The sequence below is a fragment of the Nerophis lumbriciformis genome, linkage group LG38 (assembly GCF_033978685.3).
Source record: "Nerophis lumbriciformis linkage group LG38, RoL_Nlum_v2.1, whole genome shotgun sequence".
In the NCBI taxonomy this organism is placed as follows: domain Eukaryota; kingdom Metazoa; phylum Chordata; class Actinopteri; order Syngnathiformes; family Syngnathidae; genus Nerophis; species Nerophis lumbriciformis.
In genome coordinates, this window is record NC_084585.2 from 10,241,813 (window position 1) to 10,261,738 (window position 19,926).

Below are 19,926 nucleotides of genomic sequence, written 5' to 3' on the forward strand. Positions count from 1 at the left end.
CTATTATGTTAGATCCACTATGGACTGGACTCTCACTATTATGTTAGATCCACTATGGACTGCACTCTCACACTATTATGTTAGATCCACTATGAACTGGACTCTCACACTATTATGTTAGATCCACTATGGACTGGACTCTCACACTATTATGTTAGATCCACTATGGACTGGACTCTCACACTATTATGTTAGATCCACTATGGACTGGACTCTCACTATTATGTTAGATCCACTATGGACTGCACTCTCACACTATTATGTTAGATCCACTATGGACTGGACTCTCACTATTATGTTAGATCCACTATGGACTGCACTCTCACACTATTATGTTAGATCCACTATGGACTGGACTCTCACTATTATGTTAGATCCACTATGGACTGGACTCTCACACTATTATCCCACATTTACGGTACCCTCCAAGGTTTCTCATTGTCATCCCATTGGGTTGAGTTTTTCCTTGCCCTGATGTGGGATCTGAGCCGAGGATGTCGTTGGAGCTTGTGCAGCCCTTTGAGACACTCGTGATTTAGGGCTATATAAATAAACTTTTAAACTGTTTGACTTTTGAACGCCGATGGTTACTTGCCATGAGGAGGCGACTTGTCCAGAGTGTACCCCGCCTACCGCCCGCATGCAGCTGACATAGGCTTCAGCAACCCCCGCTACCCCAAACTGGGACAAGCGGTAGAACATGGATGGATGGATGGATGGGTTATCTGTAGCAATAAATACCAATTTCAACCGCATGTGGCCCACAATGAAAATGTAACACTGCTTTAAATCCAAAGCAGTGGCCTACTGCTCTGGATGAATTATGGTCTTGATTAACCTACAGTCCTGAAGGATCTTCCCTCACTGGTTTACCCTAACAGGGAAAGGATTCAACCAAAACAACGGTAGTTGTTACCGTCTCGCCAAGCCTGAAGTGAATGGCATCCATCTCCACCAGTGAGAACGGCTTGACTATGGACTCTTGGCGGATCTCAACCTTCATGCTGTGGCTGATGTGCCGCGCCCACACCACATGAAAGCCCAGTGGTTGACTCCATGGCGGTGGGACGAAGGAACACCTCAAATGGACGCTGTGGCCGATTAGCTCTGGTGAGATAACAGGCCGCGACTGCAAGGACGGCAGAGCATCTGTGGACGAGAGGCAGTCCAACAATAAGAGTAGATCATGGCAGACAAGATTATCATTCTGGTCGAGTTAACTCACCCTTGCATCGGCCGTTCACCTCCGCCTCACCTGGCAGGCAGATCCTAGGTGCCACGGCTGGAGAGACTGAGCGGCAGAAAGAGATGACTTGCACATGTACAAACCCCAAAACCAGTGAAGTTGGCACGTTGTGTAAATGGTAAATAAAAACAGAATACAATGATTTGCAAATCCTTTTTCAACTTATATTCAATTGAATAGACTGCAAAGACAAGATACTTAACGTTCGAACTGGAAAACTGCAAATATTAGCTCAATTGGAATTTGATGCCTGCAACTTGTTTCAAAAAAGCTGGCACGTCATAATGGACGCCCCTGCTTATTTCAGCAAGACAATGTCTAGCCAAGTGTTACAACAGCGTGGCTTTATAGTAAAATAACTATTATGTTAGATCCACTACGGACTGGACTCTCACACTATTAACTAGATCCACTATGGACTGGACTCTCACTATTATTTTAGATCCACTATGGACTGGACTCTCACACTATTATGTTAGATCCACTATGGACTGGACTCTCACACTATTATGTTAGATCCACTATGGACTGGACTCTCACACTATTAACTAGATCCACTATGGACTGGACTCTCACTATTATTTTAGATCCACTATGGACTGGACTCTCACACTATTATGTTAGATCCACTATGGACTGGACTCTCACACTATTATGTTAGATCCTCTATGGACTGGACTCTCACACTATTATGTTAGATCCACAATGGACTGGACTCTCACTATTATGTTAGATCCACTATGGACTGGACTCTCACACTATTATGTTAGATGCACTATGGACTGGCCTCTCACACTATTATGTTAGATCCACTATGAAATGGACTCTCACACTATTATGTTAGATCCACTATGGACTGGACTCTCTCACTATTATGTTAGATCCACTATGAAATGGACTCTCACACTATTATGTTAGATCCACTATGGACTGGACTCTCACACTATTATGTTAGATCCACTATGGACTGGACTCTCACTATTATGTTAGATCCACTATGGACTGGACTCTCACACTATTATGTTAGATCCACTATGGACTGGACTCTCACACTATTATGTTAGATCCACTATGGACTGGACTCTCACACTATTATGTTAGATCCACTATGAACTGGACTCTAACACTATTATGTTAGATCCACTATGAACTGGACTCTCACACTATTATGTTAGATCCACTATGGACTGGACTCTCACTATTATGTTAGATCCACTATGGACTGGACTCTCACACTATAATGTTAGATCCACTGTGGACTGGACTCTCACACTATTATGTTAGATCCACTATGGACTGGACTCTCACACTATTAACTAGATCCACTATGGACTGGACTCTCACTATTATTTTAGATCCACTATGGACTGGACTCTCACACTATTATGTTAGATCCACTATGGACTGGACTCTCACACTATTAACTAGATCCACTATGGACTGGACTCTCACACTATTATGTTAGATCCACTATGGACTGGACTCTCACACTATTATGTTCGATCCACTATGGACTGGACTCTCACACTATTATGTTAGATCCACTATGGACTGGACTCTCACACTATTATGTTCGATCCACTATGGACTGGACTCTCACACTATTATGTTCGATCCACTATGGACTGGACTCTCACACTATTATGTTAGATCCACTATGGACTGGACTCTCACACTATTATGCTCGATCCACTCGACGTCCATTGCACCGGTCGCCCAGGGGCCGGGGTCCCCACATCTGTGGTCCCCTCCAAGGTTTCTCATTGTCATCCCATTGGGTTGAGTTTTTCCTTGCCCTGATGTGGGATCCGAGCCGAGGATGTCCTTGTGGCTTGTGCAGCCCTTTGAGACACTTGTGATTTAGGGCTATATAAGTAAACATTGATTGATAAAAGAGTGCGCGTACTAGACTGGCCTGCCTGTAGTCCAGACCTGTCTCCCGTTGAAAATGTGTGGTGCAATATGAAACCTAAAATACCACAACGGAGACCCCGGACTGTTGAACAACTTAAGCTGTACATCAAGCAAGAATGGGAAAGAATTCCACTTCAAAAATGTGTCTACTCAGTTCTCAAAATTTACTGAGTGTTGTTAAAAGGAAAAGCCATGTAGCACAGACACATCATGTCTTTGCAGTCTATTCAATTGAATATAAGTTGAAAAGGATTTGCAAATCATTGTATTCTGTTTTTATTTAGCAACTACACAACGTGCCAACTTCACTGGTTTTGGGTTTTGTATGAACATTCCCAACTGGACTATGGAAAGACGACACTCACCTTTGGCACAGTATCCCATGCATCCTTGTGTGGGCTGCAGGTAGTAGAGCAAGAAGTCGCCACAGTTGCGAACCTTGATGGGGATGCGGAAGAGGCAACAGTCTTTGGTGCTGCCTCGGAAGAACTGCCAGGTGGCACAGGCGGACAACTGGCGGATCTCCCCGGGACGCGGTAGGGGTGTGTCCTTCAGTGAGAGCCACACGGGTGCCTGCGTCCCACAACGATTCATCTAGGGTGAGAGGCGGCATGAACAGTCGTTAGGGTGCTGTGACACATCAACCATCATCGCTACAGGAGGCGGAGAAACTCGGACATGCCTCGACGCAGGTGGTCGGCATCTCAGCCGGCTTGTTGTCGATCTTGAACCGGTACCAGCCCGGTGCCAGCGAGTGGTCACAGACCAGGTCTTGGATGGCCGTACTTTGCAACTCAGTGGAGTCAAAGTCAACACTGCGGTAAGGGTTCTGCAGAGTGCGATGACCTCCAGGGAAGCACTCGGGTGCTGAAGGGACCGAGAGGAGGTTCTGTTAGTTTGTCATCGGCTGGACAGCTAGAACAAAACCAAAGGTGACGTAATAACGGACACACCTATTTGAGAAAACGATTTCAGTTGTTTATGTGAGAGCATTTTAGTAGTGTGTATAAGAGTGTTTCAGTAGTGTGTATGAGAGTGTTTCAGTAGCTTATTAGTGATTCCCAGAGCCCAAAAAAAGTCTGCGGGTTATAGAGCGTTTTCTATTCGGGCTCCAGTACTATGGAATGCCCTCCCGGTAACAATTAGAGATGCTACCTCAGTAGAAGCATTTAAGTCCCATCTTAAAACTCATTTGTATACTCTAGCCTTTAAATAGCCCCCCTGTTAGACCAGTTGATCTGCCGTTTCTTTTCTTCTCTCCTCTGCTCCCCTCTATCCCTTGTGGAGGAAGGGTGGGCACAGGTCCGGTGGCCATGCATGAAGTGCTGGCTGTCCAGAGTCGGGACCCGGGGTGGACCGCTCGCCTGTGCATCGGCTGGGAACATCTCTGCGCTGCTGACCCGTCTCCGCTCGGGATGGTGTCCTGCTGGCCCCACTATGGACTGGACTCTTACTATTATGTTGGATCCACTATGGACTGGACTCTCACAATATTATGTCAGACTCACTCGACATCCATTGCTTTCGGTCTCCCCTAGAGGGGGGGGGGGGGTTACTCATATATGCGGTCCTCTCCAAGGTTTCTCATAGTCATTCACATCGACGTCCCACTGGGGTGAGTTTTTCCTTGCCCTTATGTGGGCTTTGTACCGAGGATGTCGTTGTGGCTTGTGCAGCCCTTTGAGACACTTGTGATTTAGGGCTATATAAATAAACATTGATTGATTGCTTGATAGTGTGTATGAGAGTGTTTCAGTAGTGTGTGTGAGAGAAAAACATTTCAGTTGTTTATGTGAGAGCATTTCAGTAGTGTATGTAAGAGGTAATTCTGAATAACGTCCCTAACGGCTCCTCATACACCTAACTCCACACATTCAGAAAATTATTTGGAATGCAATGTTTCCCAACATACTAATAAGCCAGTGATTCTCAAACTGATTCACTTGATTAAACTGCAGTGTTTTATTTTCCTATTTTCAAACACAGTGTTACTGTTCAAACTGTGTGTAATGTTACAGCGGCCAAATATATTACGTTAAAGTACCAATGTTTGTCACACACACACTAGGTGTGGCGAAATTATTCTCTGCATTTGACCCATCACACTTGATCACCCCCTGGGAGGTGAGGGGAGCAGTGGGCAGCAGCGGTGGCCGCGCCCGGGAATCATTTTGGTGATTTAACCCCCAATTCCAACCCTTGATGCTGAGTGCCAAGCAGGGAGGTAATGGGTCCCATTTTTATAGTCTTTGGTATGACTCGGTCGGGGTTTTAACTCACGACCTACCGATCTCAGGGCGGACACTCTAACCACTAGGCCACTGAGTTAAATGTAAAAACCCCCAAAACCAGTGAATTTGGCACGTTGTGTAAATGCTAAACAATGATTTGCAAATCCTTTTCAACCTATATTCAGTTGAATAGACTGCAAAGACAAGATACTTAACGTTCGAACTGGAAAACTCTTGTTATTTTTTGCAAAAATTCGCTCATTTGGAATTTGATGCCTGCAACATGTTTCAAAAAAGCTGGCACAAGTGGCAATAAAGACTGAGAAAGTTGAGGAATGCTCGTCAAACACTTATCTGGAACATCCCACGGGTGAACAGGCTAATTGGGAACAGGTGGGTGCCATGATTGGGTATAAAAAGCAGCTTCCATGAAATGCTCAGTCATTCACAAGAAAGGATGGGGCGAGGGTCACCACTTTGTCAACAAATGCGTCAGCAAATTGTCGAACAGTTTAAGGACAACATTTCTCAACGAGCTATTGCAAGGAATTTAGGGATTTCACCATCTACGGTCCGTAATATCATCAAAAGGTTCAGAGAATCTGGAGAAATCACTGCAAAGCCAATAACCAACATGGTATGCCCGTGACCTTGGATCCCTCAGGCGGTACTGCAGTCTATTCAATTGAATATAAGTTGAAAAGTATTTGCAAACCATTGTTTTCTGTTTTTATTTACCATTTACACAACGTGACAACTTCACTAGGTTTTGGGTTTCGTACTTGTTAAATGCAACCTCTTGTTAGAATAATTATGTATAAGTTATCACACAACTCTTATGCTTAAAGGCTGTTGCTATAGTTTTTATCAAATGTGCTGAAGTTGTACTTTTCTATCCGTGCAAAGGCACACAACTTGTAATCTTCCATTGCGAGTTGTCTCGCATTGGCAGTTTGTTTCCAGACCCTGTCTGATGACAGCCAAGGACGGACATGGAGTACCTCAACACAGACAAAACAGAGACAGGGCGAAACCACGAGTGTCAGCACATTTCCTTTCTGAATAATCACGTATTGTATCTACTGGGGCTGCTTGCATTACCCCTCCCTTCAGAAGCAGCCTCAGTGATGTTAACTAGGGAACTCCCGAATAAATAGAGGAGAACGTGGGGCTGTACCTTAGAGCGCAGGGTGAAACTGTAACTGAGTGTGCAGCTCCAAACGTTTCTCCTCATGAGCAAAATTGAACTCTGTCTCTGCCTGATTCCTTCTTCTTGTCTTGTGTAATAGATAGTTCGGTGTTTGAACCTGATACCTCTGTGTTGTTTTTAATGAATACTTTAGCCTACTACAGTACTGTATTTTAACGTTGGTCATTATGGTGGTATTATGTTTTTTTTACCGAGGTGGCACTTGGTGGAAAAAGGTTTGAGAACCACTGTTCTAAGCCAGTGTTTTTCAACCTTTTTTGAGCCAAGGCACATTTTTTGCGTTGAAAAAATGCGGAGGCACACCACCAGCAGACATCATTAAAACGAAACTCAGTTGACAGTAAAAAGTCGTTGTTGCAACTGTTGGGTATGACTTTAAACCATAACGAAGCATGCATCAATATAGCTCTTGTCTCAAAGTAGGTGTACTGTCACCACCTGTCACATCACACTTATTTGGACTTTTTTGCTGTTTTCCTGTGTGAAGTGTTTTAGTTCTTGTCTTGCGCACCTATTTTAATGGCTTTTTCTCTCTTTTTTTTTGTATTTTTCTGTAGCAGTTTCATATTTTTCTTTGAGCGATATTTCCCGCATCTACTTTGTTTTAACAATCAAGAAGATTTTAGTTGTTTTTATCCTTCTTTGTGGGGACATTGTCGATGTACTTTGTGGACGCTGTCTATGCTCTCGTCTTTGCTGTCGTCCAGCATTCTGTTTTTGTTTACTTTGTAGCCACTTCAGTTTTAGTTTGGTTCTGCATAGCCTTCCCTAAGCTTCAATGCCTTTTCTTAGAGGCACTCACCTTTTGTTTATTTTTGGTTTAAGCATTAGACACCTTTTTACCTGCACGCTGCCTCCCGCTGTTTCCGACATCTACAAAGCAATTAGCTACCTGCTGCCACCTACTGATATGGAAGAGTATTACACGGTTACTAGAGATGCGCGGATAGGCAATTTATTTCATCCCCAACCGCGTCAGAAAGTCGTCAACCATCCGCCATCCACCCGATGTAACGTTTGATCAGAACTGCACCCGCCCGCCATCCGCCCGTTGTTATATATCTAATATTAATTAAAAAAAAAAAAAAGGGTGAAAACTACGCGAATTGCACCTTGTGCAGACAAGATTTTTCGATCGGACACGGAGGAATTAGCGATGTAAAAGACCACGTTGGGACAAAAAAACACAAGTCTAATGCCGTTGCTAGCGATACAAGTGGAAAACTTTCAACGTTTTTCGTCGCCCAAACAGATTCTTTGGATGTGATAAATGCCGAAGTTTTATTTACGGAGGCAATAATTGAGCATGGACTTCCAATCGCACTGGCTGATCACATGGGACAGTTAATAATGTAATGCAACCTTTAAAAATCATTACGCGGTGATCGCGATCCCAAAAATAAACTTTTCTTGCATGATAATGTCCAGAAAAATTCGCTTTATATTACTATAGAGTCCTTTTAACGAATGAGTTTGATGGTTTATCACAAACCTTAAATGAAAGAAGTCCTTTGTTCTCCTGCACCATGGCCTTGCTTCGTGTTTGGTGCGCAATCCTGTCGGCTGTATTTCACAGCACGACATACTGTTAAAAGTGTTTATACTATTTATACTTTCAATTAACAAATTGAAGTCTTGTGAAAGGTTGACAGGATAACTGGCATTAACTGTCAAAATAATTTCAAACTATTGAAGTTAGCTTACAGAATAAACATGTCAATCAACCCATATGATTTTTGCTGTAATATTTTTGTTTTGAAAAGTCACTGTGACTGATAGAAAAGTGATGGTTTTAGCAACATTTTAACCTGTCTGAATGCTAATAATCATTTTGCGTCGGGGGGCGAAGCCCTGAACCCTCCACCAGGACTTTGTCCTGGACCTACCGGGGCCTGCGGCCCTTGGACCCTGGCTACTAGGTTTTTCTGATTTAAAAGTTGGCAGGTATGGTGAGGTTATAAAGCTTTTGCCTGTTAAAGAAAGGAGACTGATCCAATGCAGCACAGACTTACGCGTGCCACGCTGTCACGACCCAGACGCACACCAGTGCGCAATCATATGGGAGCCGCGCTGAGCGCACCTCCAAGCGCGTCTCGCTGCCGACGACGGCCAGGTATGGGCCCGCGCTCCAGCGCCATCCATTTTCAGGGCTAGTTGATTCGGCAGGTGGGTTGTTACACACTCCTTAGCAGGTTCCGACTTCCATGGCCACCGTCCTGCTCTCTATATCAACCAGGGTGAGCCCCACCCCTTTCGTGAGCGCACTGCGCGCGGAGTGACCCCTGTTACGCGCCCCCGGCAACAGGGGTGGCGGGCAGGTAAGCTGCGCGGGCGGAGCGCGCGGAGTGACCCCTGTTACGAGCCCCCGGCCACGGGGGTGGCGGGCAGGTAAGCTGCTTACCTGCTGCGCGTGACGCCGGCCGCGGCGAAAGCGGACGAGGCGGGGTGTCGGTGCGGTGGGCGCGGTAGTGACCCTGGACGTGCGTCGGGCCCTTCTCGCGGATCGCCTCAGCTACGGCTCCCGGTGGGGCCCTCTCGGGGGAAGGGGCCTCGGTCCCGGACCCCGGCGAGGCGTCCCTTCTCCGCTCCGTAAAAGTGTCCATCTCTTTTCTTTTTTTTTCTTCTGTTGTGGCATATGCAGCAGGTGCCTGCTCGTTTTTCGTATGTGGGTAACAACATTTAACTATGTATATATATTTCCGAATTGGTTTAACTGCCACCCGCAAAAAAAATAAAAATAAAAATAAAATAAAAAAAATTCTAATTAATCCGCCCGACCCGACCCACGCGCGGATAAAATCTTATTTTTTTTTATTTCATCCGCCCGATCCGCGGATAATCCGCGGACTCCGCGGTTGTGTCCGCAAACCGCGCATCTCTAACGGTTACTCTGCCGAGCTCTAGACAGCACCGACACTCAACAACAACACATCATTTGCAGACTATAATTACTGGTTTGCAATAAATATTTTTAACCCAAATAGTTTGCAAAAAACATTTTTAGCCCAAATAGGTGAAATTAGATAATCTCCCACGGCACACCAGACTGTATCTCACGGCACAGTGGTTGAAAAACACTGTTCTAAGCTATCTGAACAAATGTCTGTATATGAGACAAAGCTAATCGGTGTAATGATATATGTAACTAATAATGAGAATATTTTATTTTTAGAATATGCCGAGAGTCAGTAAAAAAAAAAACAGCTGCAGGCAAAATTTTGCTACGGGCTTCACTTTGGACACCCTTGCCCTGACCCGAGGTTTAAGGCACTCTTGACTTTACGACAACCTGCGTTGAAGTTTACGACCGCGAGCTTTGAAGTGCCTTGGGAGAGAAGGATGTCAACAAGATGGCGGTGATGAGTCATCTTGAGGTCAGGGCTTTGTGAGCAAAACAAACAAAAAAAAAAGGAGCCAAAAACAAGAAGAGACAAGAATTGTGCAGATTCTTGTTCTTCTAAAGTGCTTTTATTTTATTTTTAAATGATTGTTCCCTGTGATGACGGAGAAGAAACATGGATGCAATTAACATGTGGACACATTTTGTCCATAAAAGTGTCTGGCATGCAGATTATTTGTGGGAGATACAGCACATATTTGGATCGATTCGATACCAAACGTGGCATTGGTTTGCCCATTTGAATTACTTTTGACTCCAATATTTTTAACATCCTGCTTATAATCAAAACATGCGTGTTCATGGTTATTATTGACTTAGAACAGTGTTTTTCAACCTTTTTTGAGCCAAGGCTCAAAAAATGTGGAGGCACACCACCAGCAGAAATCATTAAAAACAAAACTAAAGTTGACAGTAAAAAGTCACAATTGTTGGATATGACTTTAAAGCATAACCAAGCATGCATCAATATAGCTCTTGTCTCAAAGTAGGTGTACTGTCACCACCTGTCACATCACACCCTGACTTATTTGGACTTTTTTTTAGTGTTTTCCTGTGTGTAGTGTTTTAGTTCTTGTCTTGCGCTCCTATTTTAATGGCTTTTTCTCTTTTTTCTGTATTTTCCGGTAGCAGTTTCATGTCTTCCTTTGAGCGATATTTCCCCGCATCTACTTTGTTTTTGCAGTCAAGAATATTTCACTTGTTTTTATCCTTCTTTGTGGGCACATTGTTGATTGTCAGGTCGTGTTCGGTTGTACATTGTGGACCCGTCTTTGCTCCGCAGTAAGTCTTTGCTGTCGTCCAGCATTCCGTTTTTGTTTACTTTACAGCCAGTTCAGTTTTAGTTTCGTTCTGCATAGCCTTCCCTAAGCTTCAATGCCTTTTCTTAGGGGCACTCACCTTTTGTTTATTTTTGGTTTAAGCATTAGACACCTTTTTACCTGCACGCTGCCTCCCGCTGTTTCCGACATCTACAAAGCAATTAGCACCGGCTGCCACCTACTGATATGCAGAGGTGGGTAGTAACGCGCTACATTTACTCCGTTACATCTACTTGAGTAACTTTTGGGATAAATTGTACTTTTAAGAGTAGTTTTAATGCAACATACTTTTACTTTTACTTGAGTATATTTATAGAGAAGAAACGCTACTTTTACTCCGCTACTTTTATCTACATTCAGCTCGCTACTCGCTACTAATTTTTATCGATCTGTTAATGCACGCTTTGTTTGTTTTGGTCTGTCATAGTGCCTGCGTTTCAACAAATACAGTCACTGGTGACGTTCACTCCGTTCCACCAATCAGATGCAGTCACTGGTGACGTTGGACCAATCAAACAGAGCCAGGCGGTCACATGACCTGACTTAAACAAGTTGAAAAACTTATTGGGGTGTTACCATTTAGTGGTCAATTGTACGGAATATATACTGTACTGTGCAATCTACTAATAAAAGTTTCAATCAATCAATCAAAAGTGTGAAGGAAAAAAGACCCTTTTTTATTTCAACCGTACATCCCGTCAAAAGCCTAAAGACTGACTGCACAGTTCCCGTCTTCACAATAAAAGTGCCGCTCCATCGCGCCTGCGCTTTCAAAACAAGAGTCTCCGAAAGCCAGCGCAAACAAGCTAGCAAGCTACGGAGTTTGCCGCCAATGTATTTCTTGTAAAGTGTATAAAAACGAATATGGAAGCTGGACAAATAAGATGCCAAAAACCAACCACTTTCATGTGGTATTAGACAGAAAGGAGGAACTTTTTTTCTCCTCCATTTGAAAACGTGGACGCTATCAGCACTACTGTCTGATTACAATCAATGCAAGTCATCAGAATCAGGTAATACACCAACTTATATTCTTGTCTTCATGAAAGAAAGGAATCTATATGTTAAACATGCATGTATATTCATTAAAATACCTTTAACATGTAAACAAAAATGGCAAAATAAATAAATATAAATTATATACTGTATATATATATATATATGTGTATGTATATATATATATATATATATATATATATATATATATATGTATATATATGTATGTATATATATATATAAATGTGTGTATATATATATATATTTATATATATATGTGTGTATGTATATATATATATATATATATATATATATATATATATATATATATATTATATATATATAAATATATATATGTATGATATGTGTGTGTATGTTACTCATCAGTTACTCAGTACTTGAGTAGTTTTTTCACAACATACTTTTTACTTTTACTCAAGTAAATATTTGGGTGACTACTCCTTACTTTTACTTGAGTAATAAATCTCTAAAGTAACAGTACTCTTACTTGAGTACAATATCTGGCTACTCTACCCACCTCTGCAGTGATATGGAAGAGTATTACACGGTTACTCTGCCGAGCTCTAGACAGCACCGACACTCAACAACAACACATCATTTGCAGACTATAATTACTGGTTTGCAAAAAAATATTTTTAACCCAAATAGGTGAAATCAGACAATCTCCCACGGCACACCAGACTGCACCTCACGGCCGCGACACAGTGGTTGAAAAATACTGATTTAGAAGACAATAATTCAAATTGCGATCCACTTACCGAGCTGCGCAAAGGACGTGGATTGCGCCACAAGTAGCGCCAGCAGCAGCAGCGCAATGCGTGGAAAATAAGCGTGTTCCAAATGGCGCGCACACGGAGCAGACGCACACGTCCTCATGGCTGCGTGTGAAACGCAAACAAGCGGCGGTTCCACCAGGTGCTGCAAAAAAGTTGCAAAAAAAAAAAAAAAAAGTCCCTGGTGTTGTGCGGCTTTCTTTTTTTTTTTCTTTTTTTTTTGCGCAGAGCTCGAATGCGCTGCGATGATGGGGCAGAGGAGCGTGTCTGTGGAGGAGGAACTTCTGCCATTATCTTCACCTCTCCTGTGGGAGGGCGTGTGAGAGGGCTTGGAGGTTAAAATCACAGCAACAACATTTGTTATGTCCCCCCCCCCCAACATCAATCCATTTTCCTACCGCTTGTCCCTTATGGGGTCACAGGGGGTGCTGGAGCCTAATTAATGTCAAGAATGTTTGCTGTAAATGAACTATTCCTTACTTGAAAATAACTCAATTTGACACTTTCTGTGTTTATTTTTTTTTTTTTTTATGAAAAAAATAACGCACAGTATTAATCTCACTATTATGTTAGATCCACTATGGACTGGACTCTCACACTATTATGTTAGATCCACTATGGACTGGACTCTCACACTATTATGTTAGATCCACTATGGACTGGACTCTCACACTATTATGTTAGATCCACTATGGACTGGACTCTCACTATTATGTCAGATCCACTATGGACTGAACTCTCACACTATTATGTTAGATCCACTATGGACTGGACTCTCACACTATTATGTTAGATCCACTATGGACTGGACTCTCACACTATTATGTTAGATCCACTATGGACTGGACTCTCACTATTATGTTAGATCCACTATGGACTGGACTCTCACTATTATGTTAGATCCACTATGGACTGGACTCTTACAATATTATGCTAGATCCACTATGGACTGGACACTCACTATTATGTTAGATCCACTATGGACTGGACTCTCACAATATTTTGTTAGATCCACTATGGACTGGACTCTCACAATATTATGTTAGATCCACTATGGACTGGACTCTCACTATTATGTTAGATCCACTATGGACTGGACTCTTACAATATTATGCTAGATCCACTATGGACTGGACTCTCACTATTATGTTAGATCCACTATGGACTGGACTCTCACTATTATGTTAGATCCACTATGGACTGGACTCTCACTATTATGTTAGGTCCGCTATGGACTGGACTCTCACTATTATGTTAGATCCACTATGGACTGGACTCTCACTATTATGTTAGATCCACTATGGACTGGACTCTCACTATTATGTTAGGTCCACTATGGACTGGACTCTCACTATTATGTTAGATCCACTATGGATGACACACACATATATATAAAACACATACATTGAGGTTCATACATAGTGCATCTATTATTGTTAATGTGCTCTTGAGCAATACAGTCCACCCTCACATCAATAAGGACTTTGGGGTATGTTGAGTGAAAGGCTGTGATTTTGCATGAGAAAAAACAAGTCTTACTTGGCTGCAGATGCTGCCGGGAGTTAAACATCAGGTGTATTGCTCCAAATCAAAGAGCTGAGCAGAAAAGCAGGTGTATGCACCGAGCTTCTTGTTCACTATGGAAACTGTGAGAAAGTCTCACGGCACGACTTTCCACACCTTTGTCACCTTTTTCGGCACCGCCTTGTCACAGAAACTTCATCCGTCATGCCCAGCTGGACTTGTTGCAGAAAGACTTGGTGAGTACAAAAACTCAATGCTTGTTTTTTTAGGAAACAGCTACAAACTTGAAATGGGGACTCGTCAGACCACAGAACACTTTCCCACTTTGCATCAGTCCATCTTAGGTGAGCTCGGGCCCAGTTTCTGGGTGTTGTTGATAAATGGCTTTCGCTTTGCATAGTAGAGTTTCAAATCAAATCAAATTTTCAATTGTGCACGTACAAATGTAGCGACAAACTGTAGTTACTGACAGTGGTTTTCTGAAGTGTTCCTGAGCCCATGTGGTGATATCCTTTACACACCGATGTCGCTTTTTGATGCAGTACACCCTGAGGGATCGAAGGTCCGCAATATCATCGCTTACGTGCAGTGATTTCTCCAGATTCTCTGAACCTTTTGATGATATAAGATCAGCCGATCAGCTGCTGTTGACGGTCCCTGACACAAGGCTGAAGCTTAGAGGTGACAGAGCTTTCGCCGTTGCTGCTCCCAAGCTCTGGAATGACCTACCCCTGAGTGTTAGACAAGCCTCCTCTCTTCCTGTTTTTAAATCTCTCTTAAAAACATACTTTTATTCCATGGCTTTTAACACTGAGTGATATCCATCCTGCAATGGCGCCCCATAATACACCTGCCGTGAACCTGTTTTTATGTTTTTATTTATTCTATTTTATTTATTTATTTTTTATCGTGTTCTGTTGTGTTTGCCCGGTACTCGTTTTATCTTTTAACCTGTCCATTGTACAGCACTTTGGCTACCCCTGTGGTAAATTTTAAATGTGCTTTATAAATAAAGTTGATTTGATTTGATTTGATTTGATATTACAGAGCGTTACACAGTTACAGTTTCACCCTACGCTCTAAGGTACAGCCCCACGTGCTCCTCTATTTATTCGGGAGTTCCCTACTTAACATCACTGAGGCTGCTTCTGAAGGGAGCAGCCCCAGTAGACACAATACGTGATTATTCAGAATGGAAATGTGCTGACACTCGTGACTTCGCCCTGTCTCTGTTTTGTCTGCGTTGAGTAGTGATGGGTCCGGCAACACCGATGCATCGGCGCATGCGTCGAGCTCATAGAGCAAAACCCTGTGTCGGTGCGCGTACCGCTTTTAGAAAGTCACGTGACCGATCATGAGCTGTTTTGGTCACGTGACCGATACGCGAACTGTGTCGCACTGACGCCTCCTCTGTGCCCTGTGAGCGTGTCTTTTCTACAGCCGGAGAAATAATAACTAAGAAGAGAAATCGTCTAAAATGTAATACGTCGGAAAAACTTTTTATTTTTTTTTTATTTTTATAAAAATGTGTAAAAAATAAAATAAAAAAAATTCCCAGTCCACAATCATCCACAACACGTTCTCTTAGATTTCCATGTTATGATACATGTTCACATTATTTATTGACTGTATCTAAAAAAGATACAAATATATTTTTATTTAAATGAAGATATGAAATAATCCTAAATGAAATACAATGACTTGGTTTATATTATTGTATATACTAGGGCAGGGGTCACCAACGCGGTGCCCGCGGTCACCAGGTAGCCCGTAAGGACCAGATCAGTCGCCCGCTGGCCTGTTCTAAAAATAGCTCAAAGAGCAGCACTTACCAGTGAGCTGCCTCTATTTTTTAAATTTTATTTATTTACTAGAAAGCTGGTCTCGCTTTGCTCGACATTTTTAATTCTAAAAGAGACAAAACTCAAATAGAATTTAAAAATCCAAGAAAATATTTTAAAGAATTGGTCTTCACTTGGAATAAGCGGTAGAAAATGGATGGATGGATGGGTCTTCACTTGTTTAAATAAATTCATTTATTTTTTACTTTGCTTCTTATTACTTTTAGAAATACAATTTTAGAGAAAAAATACAACCTTAAAAATGATTTTAGGATTTTTAAACAAATATACCTTTTTACCTTTTAAATTTCTTCCTCTTCTTTCCTGACAATTTAAATCAATGTTCAAGTAAATTTATTTATTTTTTATTGTAAAGAATAATACATATTTTTTTTCCGACAAAGAATATTTGTGAAATATTTCTTCAAACTTACTATGATTAAAATTCAAAAAAATTATTCTGGCAAATCTAGAAAATCTGTAGAATCAAATTTAAATCTTATTTCAAAGTATTTAGAATTTATTTTAAAAATTTTGTTCAGGAAAATCTAGAAGAAATACTGATTTGTCTTTGTTAGAAATATAGCTTGGTCCAATTTGTTAAATATTCTAACAAAGTGCAGATTGGATTTTAACCAATTTAAAACATGTCATCAAAATTCTAAAATTGATCTTAATCAGGAAAAATTACTAATGATGTTCCATAAATTATTTTTTTAATTTTTTCAAAAAGATTCAAATTAGCTAGTTTTTCTCTTCTTTTTGTCGGTTGAATTTTGAATTATAAAGAGTCGAAATTGAAGATAAACTATGTTTCAAATTTTTATTTTAAATTTTTTCTTGTTTTCTCCTCTTTTAAACCGTTCAATTAAGTGTTTTTTTCATCATTTATTCTCTACAAAAAACCTTCCGTAAAAGGGAAAAAAAATGTACGACGGAATGACAGACAGAAATACCCATTTTTTTATATATATAAATGTATTTATTTAGCTATTCTTGTTTAAATCACACTTACGTGTAACTTACAAATGACAATATATTTATTTATTTAAGTGTGTATCAAACTGGTAGCCCTTCGCATTAATCAGTACCCAAGAAGTAGTTTTTGGTTTCAAAAAGGTTGGTGACCCCTGTACTAGAGCATAAAATCAGTGTCAGTTGAGTCGGTCCATAGGTTGCCTGTAGGGATTTTTAATGTCCAGCAGATGTCAGTATTTAGTGACACAGTATCGACACAGTATCAATACAGTTTTGCAATGTGTCGAAACGCTTCATGACGCCTCATCCACCCATCACTAGTGTTGAGGTACTCCATGTCCGTCCTTGGCTGTCAGCAGGCAGGGTCTGGAAACAAACTGCTGATGCGAGACAACTCGCAATGGAAGATTACAAGTTGTGTGCCTTTGCACGGATAGAAAAGTACAACTTCAGCACAATTGATAGTAACTATAGCAACAACCTTTAAGCATAAGAGTTGTGTGATAACTTATACATAATTATTCTAACAAGAGGTTTCATTCGAAACCCAAAACCAGTGAAGTTGGCACGTTGTGTGATTCGTAAATAAAAACAGAATACAATGGTTTGCAAATACTTTTCAACTTCTATTCAATTGAATAGACTGGTATGTTTGCGGGGGATACTGATGCATCAAGTTCGTCTAAAATAACTTTAAATAAATAAATAATAAATATATAAACATTTCTAATCTGCTTCTTAAAGTATACTATGAGATTGGTTGAGAATCAGTGTAACAGACAAATAAAAGCTGAAATATAGCTGACTAAAATGCAAGTTTGCAGCTGTTTTGTAAAAAAAACAATAGGGCTGCAAATCTTTGGGTGTCCCATGATTCGATTCAATATCAATTCTTGGGGTCACGATTCGATTCCACATCGATTTTTTTTTCCGATTCAACGCGATTCTCGATACAAAAACGATATTTTCCCGATTCAAAAGGATTCTCTATTCATTCAATACATAGGATTTCAGCAGGATCTACCCCAGTCTGCTGACATGCAAGCAGAGTAGTAAATTTTTGTTAAAAAAACTTTTATAATTGTAAAGGACAATGTTTTATCAACTGATTGCAATAATGTACATTTGTTTGAACTATTAAATGAACCAAAAATATGGCTTATTTTATCTTTGTGAAAATATTGGACACAGTGTGTTGTAGAGATGCGCGGTTTGCGGACACAACCGCGGAGTCCGCGGATTATCCGCGGGTCGGGCGGTTGAAATAAAAAAAAAAAAGATTTTATCCGCGGGTCGGGTCGGGCGGTTGAAATAAAAAAAAAATTAGATTTTAAATAGATTCAGGCGGGTGGCAGTTAAACCAATTCGGAAATATATATACATAGTTAAATGTTGTTACCCACATACAAAAAACGAACAGGCACCTGCAGCATGCCACAACAGAAGAAGAAGAAAAAAAAGAGATGGCAACGCCGGCAGCAAACGTGGTACGCGACAAACTAAAAAAGGGAATACTAAAGACCAGGGGAAAAAAAGGCCAGAAAAGTTCAGCGTGGACTCGTTTTTATGAGGTTGTAAATCAGGATGATAGTAATGCTGGCTACGTGATTTGCAAGAGATGTGACGCTGTTTATGTCTACGACAGTCACAAAACCGGGACATCTAACATATGGTGCATCACATTTGTGCAAAACCCCGTATCTCCACAAACACCCTGAGCATGAGCAGTTTCGTCCGCCGTGATCCCAGAAGAGTGCCACAGGATGTTAAAACAAGATAGAACGCAGCTGCCTGCAGCAGTTTGAGTGGCGCGAGCGCGCTTGGAGGTGCGCTCAGCGCGGCTCCCAGATGATGCGTCTGGGCCGTGACAGCGGGGCACGCATCGAATGTCTCTGCTGCATTGGAGCAGTCTCCTTTCTTTAACAGGCAAAAGCTTTATAACCTCACTAATGCCTTGCATCGTCTATATTAGATATATAACAACGTGCGGGTGGCGGATGGCGGGCGGGTGCGGTTTTGATTAAATGTTAGTTCGGGTGGATGGCGGATGGTTGACGACTTTTGTGATGCGGTTGCGGATGAAATAATTGCCTATCCGCGCATCTCTAGTGTGTTGTCTGTAACGACCTGGTCGCATCGTGATGCGGGTGTGGTTCTCCCAGGGATGCAGACGGCTTTGGACACAGCTTGCAGGTAGGAAAATAATTTATTGAAAATATAAATCGTACGGGGAACAAACAAAAGACGTGCAAATAGCAAAAGGCAAAAACAAAAGGACTAGCGTGGGAGCTAGCAGGCAAAATGGCATAGCGTGAAAAGCTAGCGGGAATCTAAGTTGTCGTTATCAGTTGTATGGGAACAAACTAGGAAGCCAGACCGAGTGAGGCCAGGGCAAAGACTAAATAGCCCTCTGATTAGCGCCCGGGCAACAGGTGCGCGTCCCGGACACTAACCAGAGGCAAATTGCAATTTGCCGTCATGGCAACAGAAACAAACGAAACTCAAGAGGTGCTGAAAACACAAGTGACTAGAAAACATAAACAAACTATGATCCGGGCAGCGGATCGTAACATTGTCAAGCTTATGAGATGTGATGCAAGTGTTAGCCACTGTGACACTATTGTTCTTTTTTTTATAAATGTCTAATGATAATGTCAATGAGGGATTTTTAATCACTGCTATGTTGAAATTGTAACTAATATTGATACTGTTGTTGATTATATTCAGTTTTGTTTCCCTACTTTTGGTTTGTTCTGTGTCGTGTTTGTGTCTCCTCTCAATTGCTCTGTTTATTGCAGTTCTGAGTGTTTCTGGGTCGGGTTTGGTTTTGGAATCGGATTGCACTGTTATGGTATTGCTGTGTATTGTTTTGTTGAATTGATTGATTAAAAAAAAAAAAAATGAAAAAAAAAAAAATAGATTTTTTAAAAATGAGATTCGATTCTGAATCGCACAACGTGAGAATCGCGATTTG

At 41.5% G+C, this 19,926-nt stretch overlaps 1 protein-coding gene across 1 annotated transcript in view; it reads right to left on the reverse strand.

Moving 5' to 3' along the window:
- Window positions 1–12,732, reverse strand: part of LOC133578110 (von Willebrand factor D and EGF domain-containing protein) — a 74,314-nt gene extending 61,582 nt beyond the window's left edge. Inside the window, exons 1-5 of the mRNA XM_072912654.1 lie at window positions 12,595–12,732; window positions 3,843–4,027; window positions 3,526–3,754; window positions 1,226–1,291; window positions 917–1,149 (exon numbers count right to left, since the gene is read on the reverse strand). Coding sequence (XP_072768755.1) covers window positions 917–1,149; window positions 1,226–1,291; window positions 3,526–3,754; window positions 3,843–4,027; window positions 12,595–12,712 — 831 coding nt within the window. The 5' untranslated portion in view covers window positions 12,713–12,732. The remainder of the gene's footprint in view (window positions 1–916; window positions 1,150–1,225; window positions 1,292–3,525; window positions 3,755–3,842; window positions 4,028–12,594) is intronic.
- Between the last annotated feature and the right edge of the window lie 7,194 nt (window positions 12,733–19,926).